Genomic DNA, 12,419 nt, shown 5'->3' on the forward strand with positions numbered 1-12,419 from the left:
TTGTCAAAATTTGGCCATGCATGATCTATCGAAAGGGGATTTATATATATGGTTGGTGAGAAAGGTTGCTAGATGTCTGTCGACTTGCAATGGGCCGACGATATCCTAACCTTTCGTTTCGGTCCAGCAACCGTGTTTTCTCTTCTTCCATGGATTTCCATGGCTGATTTTGAACTGTGGGATCATGGATCAAGTGATCTGAACCGCTCGTCATTTTTTAAAAGGGGTCTGCACATTATGCTTCTTTTATGGCTAGCTTTCAAAGTCCCATTTAGCAAATCAGTGCAGTTTATCAGAATGTAGCCTGGTAGCAAATTTTGGCGGGTGTTGATCAATGGCTCTGGTTGAGAGACGGGCAGTTAGAAATCTTTGTATCTGGCCCAATAGTTTAGTCTGGAGCAAGCCAAGGGTTCTTACTCTAGATTCAACCATAAGAGTAGAAGTGGAAAGAAAGATAAAACCCACCCAATGGACTATCTATCTTGTCTGTCCTATAACTTCACCATTTGAACTCCAATCTAAATGAGTGACCACTTGTTTCGAAGATATTAAGGATTTGAACAAAGGAATGAATTGGGTCTAAAAAAAGGAAGATGAAAATTAGGCTAAAAATGGTCTATAAGCCATTGATGTCACAAGGACTGCACATGGGTCAGCACATGAACATTTTTCTTGGACCCACACACTGATTCAACAGTCTTAGAGGTTGTGGAACACGATATACTACAAGTTAAGGGTGAAACCCCCACTCTTAAGTGGTCATATGGTATAAGTAATCAAATTGGCACCCTCATACCTGTTCTAGTTCTGATAGTGCTCCTGGGAGATTGGATTTTGACACAAACACACAGTGCATGCACGATGAACATAATGAATGGATTGGATTGTGTAAGAATGTAAGCTTCTAAGATTAGAAGTTTTTAAAACTTTAGAAATTCCAAGACCCTAAACAAAAAACCCAATTGGCTAACATGTTCCGGTGAGGTAAGACATGATCTAAAACTGGCTTTAACATCAATGGCTTACCAAGGCCTTAACATTACGCTGGGATTAAGAGAGAAGAAGACTCCTTTTGCATGTAAGCCCATGAATGAATTTTGACCTAAGCTTTTATTATGTTAATAAGATGATGCCCAAAGTTCGTTAGAAAATGCATAAATCTTTATTATAATACCAATTCGTAGACTAAATTGCATAATGTAAAATTGCTTGTGCATTAATTATAAAGATAATATAAACATAATATGAATCACATAATTGAATGAAAAATCATTCCTTTAAATGTTAATGTTGATTGATGATGAAGCATCTTTGATCAAGAAAAGAATAGATCTTTAATCTTTCGCACTTTGCACTAATTTAAAATTTTTATTTTTATTTTTTACAAATCAAAACTTGTATTTATAGAAAAATTAGTGAAAATAACTTAAATCATTTTAATTATTTTAAGAGTTTCTACATTGTAATTGCTCATATCTATGCAAGAAACCATATTTCATTGAAATTCTATAAATCCATGTCTATCTAAATTAGGGGTGTACATTGAGTCGAATCGAGTCGAGCTGGCATCAGCTCAACTCGGCTTGGCTCAGTCTTTGAGCCTGACTGGCAAGCTCAGCTCGGTTCAGTCATTATCTCGGGCCAATTCGAGCCAAAATCAAGCCTCTGCGGCATTTTCACAAACACATATTGTGCACTTTCAATTTCTCACTCTGTGTAAAATAGTAGTAGTTGTTTACAAGTATTTTCATCAAACACCTTCTAGACAACATCAAAATCAAGAAAAAAATGATATTTGTTTCATATACATGCCTTCCTTGTCACTAACCGACACTTCGTTGAGTTATTTCATCAAACACTTGGTGAGCAACATCAACATCAAAGTAACCGAGTGTCACTGAACTAGTTAGATTCGAGTCGAGTTGAGCTTGGGCAAGCTCGACTTGGTTCGAAATTTTTTCGATCTCAAAAAAATCAACTCGACTGGGCTTGAACTTAGTTTCGAACCGAATCGAATCGAGCTTTTTCGAGTCGAGTTGAGCGAGCTAACCCAGCTAACTCGGTTTGTGTACACCCCTAATCTAAATAACTTTGAATACATAGCAAAGTCCAAGCACACTACCCTTAAACCAATCACAATTACTTTAGAGCCCACTAGTGGGATCGGTCCAAATTTTCAATAGCTAAATTATCTAAACCATTGATCACATGGGGCCCACGTAATAGAAGTCTTACTAAGATAACTCACATAGCTTATTAAAACAGCATATCCAAACCAGATTGTGTGATGCAGGATTTTATTTGAATTCAAAAATCCCCTTAAAATAAACTTTTAGATAACCTTTAGTTTTAAATGAGTTATTCCAGCATCAAACGACGTTTGGGTATCCAAAGTGGTTTGAGGCTCTGCAACACATGTACCAAAATGCCACACGTTTATAAGATCAGCCTTTTAGCCAACAAATCATACTCATCCACTCATCAAGTAAACAACACGTGTATGTTGAACATAGACCATATTCCTCATGACTTCTCATGCAAATTTCCGACTTTGGATGGTAAGACCATCTCATATTTTTGTTGCATCCGTCCTAATGGATGGCTCGGATCTTGTGCATGTGTGCTACAATGCCTCATCCATTGAATTTGGGTCCCTACGATCTTCTTTCCAATCATCAGTTCAACGGTGAAGATCATCTGATCGTTGTGATTTGTAGGATGCGATCCACCTATAATCGGTCCCATGATTTAGACCGTTTAAATTAATGTATATATGCATTCCACTTGTACGATGGATGAGTCGCCAGCGCATATACTGGTGCATGACATCGCTTAAAAATTCCGTGAAATCTCCATCGTTAGCTGGCGGAATTTATAAAAGTGATTTGCTTTCTCTTGAGAATCGAATTCTCCATATTTCCTAGAATCCAGATAATGCAAATGGGAATAAGCGTGCGAGAGGTTTGCCTGGCCCACATGCGTGTGCACAGCCCATCCATATACACGCAACCACACGAGGCAATATGGCGCACATGTGCAACATCTGAGCTCTTCATCAGGTGGGCCAGATCACACTGGTTAGATCTAATGGCACAAAATTTATGAACTTTAACTCATCGGGTGTTTCATAAGAACAAAACATACAGACGGTTAAAACATTTTTTCCCAGCCGTCCATTTGTTTTGTATGCTACTAACAAAACGGGCTGATTTTTAGATAAGAAGAAGCAAGCAGTGTGACCCACCTTATGGAAAGCTCTGATCTCACACGAGTGGGGAAAAATGGAACGTGTGCTTGCATGTAGGCCTAGCATACCTCAATTTTCACGGCACCCTTTCCCGGACAAATCCAGACCGTTCAAAGGACCACATGTTTTCCTATAAAAACCTCCCACGTCTTCCCATCAAGTTGTCTTGCTAAAGCCCTTGCTGGCGAAATCAAGGCCCACCTCTCCTCCTCCATTGAGAATTGAGAAATGGTACGTACAAATCTCTGTGCATGTGGTACAAATTTAGTAGATCTGGACCGTTCATCTGCTAGGACCTTTGGTGTATCGGGAGCATCCCAAAATTTACACTGAATGATTTATCCTAGCAATTGATCGATGAATTTTGAGAATTGCAATCGGACGGTTAGCAAAAAGTCCAACCGTTGACAGCATTCAATCGGAGGCCAGGATCGTCCGACTGGTGTGGTTTCTGCTGCATGGTCCATCCACTCTATGGCCCATCAAATGAACGGTCCAGATCTCATACATGTTTGATATGCTAGTGCTGAGACTAGCAGCTCATGATAAGGATGTATGGTAATCGTTCCAAGAAATGCTATCGTGCGGTACAAGTTCATTGCAGTTCTTCCATCAGCACCGTAAATTTTTTAACACGAATGCTGACCTTGAGTGTTAATCTAGTGGGCCACCATACATCCTGGCCATCCAATTGCTGTGAGTTTCACCTGTTGAATGTGGACCGTTCCTCTGTTTCAAGCTAACCATCTCTTTTCAACCCCACTAATGACATGGCTACAACCGTCCAATCAACTTGAATTTCTCGGATATGCCTCTCCACACGGTGTCCCACCAAACCAACGGTCCTGATTCCCACAAAATAGTGCATGATCATGCACCATGGTAGTATACCTATTTACACATTCCTTTTTGAATGGTCCAGCAGAGAAATGGGAAGAGCCCCATCGCGGTGGGGCCATGGGGAGGGCAAGGTGGGACGAAATGGGATGATGGTGCATACACAACAATAAGGCAGCTGGTAGTGGTCCACGCAGTTGCAATCGACTCCATTCAAATAGAGTATGACAACAAAGGGAGTTCGGTTTGGTCAGAGAAACACGGTGGAAGTGGTGGGAGCAGGACAGACCAGGTAGGCCCTATATGCAAGGTTTACAATATCTTTTGAAGCCGTTACATATCGCCTGATACATACTTGTATTGTTTACAATATCGTTTCAAACTGTTACATATGGCCTGATACATACTGGTATTGTCCATGGATAATATTGGGCTGTATAGGATCAAAAATAGACTGATACAACCGTTTATATTAAAAACTGATTTTTAAACCATGGACCTATGGGTGACTTAAAATAGCCTGGTACGGTCAATATTAGTGGGTGGCTGATACAATAGGCCAAAACTAATTTTTAAACTATGGTTTTATCAGCTTCTTGACTGGTGAGTCACATGTAGACTGGTATGTGGTGGCACCTAGACATGAGACATCGTACACTTAATTTCTATTAAGTACTTATTAATTAATTATTATTAGTGTGTTTGGCTGCACCAAATTTTATGAAATTTCATGATTAATCAATTTGATTTGATTCAAATTTTATGAAATTTGGTGCAACCAAACACACCCTAAAAATTTTAGAAAGAGTTATTTCAAATTGAAGACCATTTTAATTCAGGAAATTGTGACCTCATGGAAACTTCCCATGAGGTCGAGCTGTGTGGCCCCACTGTAATGTGTGCTAAACATCAACACCGTGCATTTGATGGGTCTCCATAGCCTATGGGATATTACAAAAATCAGCCCTATATGGAACTAAGGTGGGCAATACCATCTAAAATCATGTGAAGACATGCTTAAAACATATAAAAGTATTTGGTGGGACCCACCTAAGTTTTGGATGTGGCTGAAACTTGGTCTAACCCCTCATTCAAGTGGGACACAGACAATGGATGGGCTGGATTTGTGAACCACATCTCGGTGGGCCTAATAAATAATTATGAATGTTTTAATGGGAGGGTAATCCCTCTCAACTATTGTATGTGGTGTGGCCCACCCAAGTCATGGATTGACTTGATTTTTAAGCCTGTGACCCATCATGGAATGGTGCATCTAACTGATGGAGTAGATTTTTGACACACATCACAGTGGGGCCCACACCTCATAGTACCATTTTCCTTTTAAATCCGTAGGAAATCTAAGAGTGGCCTTTCACTTGTGATACAGTAGAAACCCATGAAAGGTTGCAATCTTTCCATGTGGTCCTTATGGTAGGCCACACCAATGGAGAGAAAATGCTTGCCATAGGTTTTTTGTGGGCCCACTCAAGTTTTTTTTTTTATTGATTTGATTCTGGGTGATATAGTGGGTGCATGGTGGAGAGGGGAAGAGCTCATTGTCCTCTTCCTCCTTTGTAAATTTTAAATTTACGGAGAATTTTGAATCTGTCAAAAAAAAAATAAAAAATAAAAAATAAAAAATAAATAAATAATCTCTAAAAGAGAAAATATTATTTAAAATAATGAATGCTATTTTGTTTACAAAATAATTGATATTACTTACGTAAGCTTAAATCCTGAATTTATGACTTTCTCGAAATAATAAATTTGCTAAAATAATAAACTTATTAAAAATGTATGTATCAGCTTCTTCAAACATTGAAAAGCCCCAAAATTTAATAATAAAAGTAACTTACCAATGGCCATATTATTACTCTAAAAATTGGTGGTTCCAAGAATACAATGGACCTGATTTACTGGCCAGGGCATGTTGGTGAATAATCCCGATCTTGCACATGCATGCCAGATTAGAATATGCAATACTATGCTATAACTTATCTAATAGTACTTTCTTTTTTCTTTTTGTAAAATGACTAAAGATTTTGTTACTTCCAAAGCTTAAAAAACCAGAACTAACAGCACAAGTTTTTTTTTTAAAAAAAAAACCCACATTTTCGGTCTAAACTTATAGAGAGCCATCACAAGAAAGAAAAAAAAAAAATCACATTCCAAGTCACAACTTGAACCAAGAGAAAGCACCCACATTCCAAGTCAAGAAAATCAAGCCTACACCCTAGGTAAAAAAACAACCACAACTCAAGTTAAAATAAAGCGTCCACATCCAAAGCTAGGAAACCAAAACCACACTCACCTGATAAATAAATCAAGGTACAAGGGGTGTATGGAGGCAAGCTCAAGCATAAAGACCAGCCAAGTAGAAGGGCTAAAAGATTGCAAGTAGTAAAGCTCATACATAAAGCACCAATGATGTGTTCATTGCAAAGTTTTGTGGTTTAGCTACCTATAACAATATTTGTGGTGTCCACCATGATATGTTCATTGCATCCAATCCGTCCATATTGTGAGACCATCAAAAACTTAGGCGTGCCACACCACTGAAACATTTGCGATGGGATGCGCACTATTAAAAACCTTTCAAATTGTGTGTGGGGCTCACCATATTTTGTATATGCCATCCAATCCGTTCAGAAGTTGAAACCACCGTGTTGAATCGCTAGCCCAAAAAAATATGCAATTCGAAAACTCAACTGGACCACACCACACAACTTGAGGCATTTTGGGCATGATTTTACATGGTGCGGCCCAACTGAATTTCCAATCGGCTTGATTTTTGTGTGAACGTAAGAAAACAATGAGGCAGACATGATGAACAGCTTGGATGTCATAAACACATCACGGTGGGCCCCACACATGGCTATACTCTTAAGGCCAGATACATGGTACCAAGCTCCTCATGCTACATTCTGTTGGTCCACCTTCTGCAGATCAAGCTTAATTTCCCAGACGAGTACCTCATTTCAATCAGTGGCTACTATGGTTCCATCTTCTTTGGATTTCCAACCATCGTCCGATCTCTCACATTCGAAACCAATCGAACCAAGTACGGCCCATTCGGTTTCCAACAAGGTACACCTTTCATATTCCCAGCAACAGGTAGTAAGATCGTTGGATTTCATGGCTCATCTGGCTGGTACCTGGAGTCGATTGGCTTTTATCTGAAACCAATGGACGATCCCAGTCCATCCAACGCTTTGATCCCATCATCGCGAACCCTGACCGTCGATCGGAGCGCCACGGGTAAAGTGGGGTACAGTGTCGTTCAAGGAACGGTTGGGAAAGGCTATGATATAGTGCTGGCTGTGAGAGAGAGGGAGGACAGCAATAGCAATTCCAACAGCAGCAAAGTTACGTGGAACAGCTTATCCAGGCAATCTTCTCAGAGTAGTGAGAGTGATGATGAAATGCCTAATAAGGTGAGAGTATTTACTGTTTCTATGTCCCAATTGATTCATTATGACCGTCCATTAGTTCCATCAATCACATATTTAATGGGCCATGAAAAATGGACTGATCTTATGATCCAATCCATCCATTTCCTGATAGAGGTAAATCTTATATCAGTAAAAGTCATCCATGATGGGCCCAACAAATAGATAGCTCATATTGTTGATTTGGGCTTTTCTTTAATTCAACGATCTCGGCCGTCTAGCTTATAGACGGTTGATCGAACGGTTATAGTTGCATGATCGGTGTGATTTTTGCATGGTGTCCCATGAAATGTGTGCTGGACCTAACGACAGTTTTGGACCGCTAAATCGGACGGTCCAAGCGTCTCGATGCAACTTAAGATCTCTATAACTAATAGTGAGATTTATCCAACTGTTCTTTTTGGAGCGTGGCCCACCTATGGTTTGGCCCAATACATGAACAGTTTGGAGCTTGTACAAGATCTCCATGGGCACCACCCTTGTAGAGTCCTTGAATGGGGTTCTATGATGGTCCTCACACTGGATGTACAATGGTGGGGCCCATTAGATCATAGGTATAGATAATGGATCATGGGCCCCATTAATCCAAGATCAGGACCTGAAGAAACTATGCATGATTCCATCTTATTTTTAATAGGAAATTCACAAAAACTGCATGTTCTAACATGGTGCATCCTCATCTTGAATTTCAGCTGGCGACCATTCCCAGCTTCACTGAAAAAGGAGCCCCACCCGTAGGTGGTGGGCCCATCACCTATGGGCCATGGGGAGGGAATGGCGGCATCATTTTCGACGACGGAATGTACACAGGTGTTCGACAAATCAATATAACGCGTAATGCCGGAATCACGTCCATAAAAGTTCTGTATGATCGTAACGGGCAAGCGATATGGGGAAGCAAGCATGGTGGAAGTGGAGGGATAAAATCAGACAAGGTGAAATTTTGCAATGAGTTCTCAGCGTGTTTGGATGTGCTATCAAATTGAATTGCAATAACTAATTTATCAAAATGGAAATGAGTCATAGGGCTTGTTGGCCTTAGGCTAAAATACTATGCCCAAGGTCTGGACCCACCTTAAGCCCATTCATTAAACGGGCTAGGCTTGGACCGAATTTAGGAGCCTGGCTCAGTTGCAGTTTCAATGGCATTTTTGTCAATATCATGCATGGTTAGTGCTGGTCGCGGGACGACTCGACTCGATAGACTCGAATCATCGACTTGTTCAGACCCGACTTGATCCAAACTAAATGGGAACCGAGTAGACTTCATCCAATATGAACTCAAATCAAGTCAAGTTCAGGTCGCCCAACAACTCAACTCAACTCAACTTGAGCCGAAATCCCACTCGGTACTGACTCGACTTTTATATATATATATATATATATATATAAACCCCCCATATTTGATATTTCGTTCTGAGATTCCGTGTAGTTGATGGAGAGGCTGCAATTCCGGCAGGTGCATTTAGGTTTTGAGCTGCAACCAAACTGACTTGGTCCAATTAGTCCAAGTTAGACACGGACTCGAATTGGATCAGGCATGCTGGACTAGGTATCGAGTCGGAACGAGTTTGGTCACGTCTATTTCAAAACTGGATCAAATCGGGTCAGCCCTAACTTGGTCTGACCTAATTCGATGCCCAGCTCTATGCATGGTTGGGCATGCCAAATGAACAGTCTAGATCTTAAATAAAAGAGTGGGCCAATCTCGGGCTGGGTTGAGTCTGTTTTGGCCCACCAAGGGCCCGTGCCAGACTCAGTACTCATCTTTCTTTACAGGCCGGGTTTGGAGAGACTGTAGCCCGGCCTGAACCTGGCCCATGGACAGCCCTACGTGCAGCCCCAGTTAGTGAGTTGGGCCAAACCTCCCAACTCGGGCGGGTAGCAACTCGACTGGAGACTGAACGAGTCAATCTGAGTCACCCATTCTAACCATTCATACATTCTGATTTCATTAGTTTTTGCATTTTCCACTCTATTATTTCAAAATGTCTTTCCCAATTCATTTCACTTTTGCATCCAAACACAGCCCAAATTTACAAATACCACGCATTTGGATCGACTTCATCCCCATATCAGCTTAATGGCTTTTTCTGGCCTTGCAGATAGTGTTCGACTATCCATTCGAGATCTTAACACACATAACGGGCTACTATGGAACTACGTTGATCATGGGGCCGACGGCGATAAAATCCCTTATGTTTCACACCACGAAAAGGAAATACGGTCCGTTTGGTGAGGAAAGTGGGACCTTCTTCTCTTCAAACATAAAAGATGGAATGGTCGTTGGATTCCATGGGAGGAATGGATGGTACATTGACAGCATTGGAGTCCATGTTCTCGAGGGGAAAGTTTTCGTGCCACCACAACCTACTCCTCCCACTAACTCATTCGGCACGCCGATCTCCGAGGTTGATAATCCTCAATGGTCTAATAAACTAGTTGTCGCAAAGAGAGGCGGACCTGGTGAGGAGGTACATTTACGATCTTTTTCAATTTAATTGCTAGTGGCGTGTTTGGACTTACCCCAAATCGCAACGTATACGATATTTTGGGACGATGGATGATTACCAGTTTTGCCATGTGGGGTGGTGGGAATTTTTTGAGACTTGCATCACATAGGATCATGGTTTTAAGACTCAGACCGACTTGAATTGGTGGTGATTCAGCCCATTGCCACCCCCATGATCATGGCGTTGAACTCAATCAGGTCGACAGAATCCGAGTCGACTCCAATGAGTCACATGGGACTTGTGTGTGAAGCTCAAAACCTTGAATGTGATACCATTTTATCTCTTTTTCTCTACTCAAATCAATATCGGGAGCAGTTCAGATACTACCTAAAATGTGACTGATATTGATTTGCCGTTCTTAAACACAAGTGATTAGTACTAGAAATACAAGTATGATCTTTACTTGGTTCATTTGGTGATGATGATTTCCAGGTTGTTTATGGTGTAGTAAAAGAACCGGTCCCAAGCGGGCCAGGGCCATGGGGCGGCGATGGAGGTCGACCATGGGATGACGGCGTGTTCTCTGGCGTCAAACAAATTTTCCTAACAAGAGGAGAAGCTATGACATCGATACAGATCGAGTATGATCGGAACGGACAATCCATTTGGTCTACAAAACATGGTGCCGGTGGGGGAGAGGCCACACATAGGGTAATAAACGATTAACGCCGGATTTTACACAAAAGCCACTATAGCGAATAGAGCTGTACACGAACCGAGTTAGCTCAATTAACTTGCTCAACTCGACTCAGAAAAGCTCGATTCAACTTGGCTCGAAACTGGGTTCAAGCCGAGTCGAGCTGATTTTTTTAGCTCGAAAAAAGACCAAACTCGACTCGGCTCGTAACTTGACTCGGTTCGGATTGATTTGACTCGGATCGGGTTAACTTAGTATAAATATTTTGTAAATAATTATATATTTAAATATATTATATTATATTATATTATATTATATATATATTAAAAACTATAAAACCTAAACTCGAACTTAGCTTGAAAGATCGAGCTTAAGCTCAGCTTGAACTTGGCTCGAGCTGGCCAGAGTTGCTGACTGGGCCGAGCTGAGCTGAGTTCGAGATAGGGTATCCTACTAGCCAAGTTGGGCCAAGCTCGACTCATGTACAGCTCAACGGACACCCGAAAAACACATAATACCACCCAACACAACATTTTCGGCCCCTCAAAAATGGTCATTATGTGTACCTTTGTAGTGGTGGCGAGTAACGTGGACCAATTTCAAATTTCTTTTTTAAACATGGACTAACCACTAATTTTCCATATTCAAATTTCCACAATACAATGTGTACTGTTTAATTCTCATGGAAGTATTGGTTTGTTTTTTTTTTTTTCCTAATATTTGCAGATTAGATTCGACTACCCAAATGAGGTTCTCAATTGCATCAGCGGCTATTACTGCTCCATCAACAGAGATGAGGGACACAAGGTGATCAGATCACTCACATTCTTCACCAGTAGAGGGAAGTATGGCCCATATGGAGAGGATATTGGGACCTTTTTCACTTCCACAATTACTGAGGGGAAGGTGGTTGGCTTCCATGGACGGAGTGGATTGTATCTGGATGCAATTGGGGTCCACATGCAACATTGGTTGGGATCAGAAAAAAGGCCGTCCAAATCTTTAATCTCAAAATTTTTGGGTTGATCATCTACTAATGGAAGTATTTATTTCGACGCGGCATCAATAAGTACTTATATTTCTATTTGGGTGATGAAATGTGTGTACATGCTTACTGAAATTAATACATATGAGTATTCAAGTATATATACAGACACTATATATGCATGAATTTATTTTTGGGTTTTTAATGAAATTTATATATCTTGATTGAAAGGAATGTCTCTCATATCTTAGACTAATGATACATTTATATTCTAAAACTCAAATGACTCGAAAATTGGCCGAGTTGACTCACTGAAGAACGAGACTGGGTTGGGCTCGACAAGACTTATCAAGTTGGCTCGAAAATTCTATCATGACTGAGTAAACCAATCTAATTTTCGAACTTTGCTAAGCCCAAACGCCTGTAAAGCTCATGTACAAGCCACAAATGATAGGTCACCATATATTAATGACATGGCTCAGGAATTAGGTTGGTCCACTAGTCAGGTGGGCCACATATTTGCAATAAATGTAAGTCTGTGAAAATTTTGATGGAATTCTTATAACACATCCACCTGTTTCTAATATTGAGGCCCACATGCTGATTACACTAGATTTATTTTTTTGAAACATGTATAAAGCTGGATCAACCTGATGGATGGAAATTTATTTTAAATTTCCTACATTAAGTAAATACTTTGAATTTAATTATTAAAACGTATTTTATTTTAAAAGATATATTAGTATTGCTA

At 40.4% G+C, this 12,419-nt stretch overlaps 1 protein-coding gene across 2 annotated transcripts; it reads left to right on the forward strand.

Annotated features, from left to right (window-relative positions):
* Positions 1-3,372: 3,372 nt before the first annotated feature.
* Positions 3,373-11,741, forward strand: LOC131253525 (jacalin-related lectin 3-like). 2 transcript variants are annotated; one of them, XM_058254554.1, is made up of 7 exons: positions 3,373-3,478; positions 4,170-4,376; positions 7,030-7,518; positions 8,226-8,468; positions 9,639-10,007; positions 10,479-10,697; positions 11,410-11,741. In XM_058254554.1, the coding sequence occupies exons 1-7, from the start codon at positions 3,476-3,478 to the stop codon at positions 11,707-11,709; spliced, it is 1,830 nt and encodes a 609-aa protein (XP_058110537.1). In that variant the 5' UTR covers positions 3,373-3,475; the 3' UTR covers positions 11,710-11,741. The 2 variants fall into 2 exon arrangements, with proteins under 2 accessions (XP_058110537.1, XP_058110546.1); XM_058254563.1 differs by having other exon boundaries at positions 3,404-3,478; positions 4,173-4,376.
* Positions 11,742-12,419: the final 678 nt, after the last annotated feature.

This window comes from Magnolia sinica, chromosome 1 (assembly GCF_029962835.1).
Source record: "Magnolia sinica isolate HGM2019 chromosome 1, MsV1, whole genome shotgun sequence".
NCBI lineage: Eukaryota > Viridiplantae > Streptophyta > Magnoliopsida > Magnoliales > Magnoliaceae > Magnolia > Magnolia sinica.

Bases quoted from the DNA above. Each gene is read 5' to 3' on its own strand.
- LOC131253525 (XM_058254554.1), top strand. The intron at 7,519-8,225 runs GTGAGAGTATTT...CTTGAATTTCAG, and splicing joins ATGATGAAATGCCTAATAAG to CTGGCGACCATTCCCAGCTT. The intron at 10,698-11,409 runs GTAATAAACGAT...TAATATTTGCAG, and splicing joins GGGGAGAGGCCACACATAGG to ATTAGATTCGACTACCCAAA.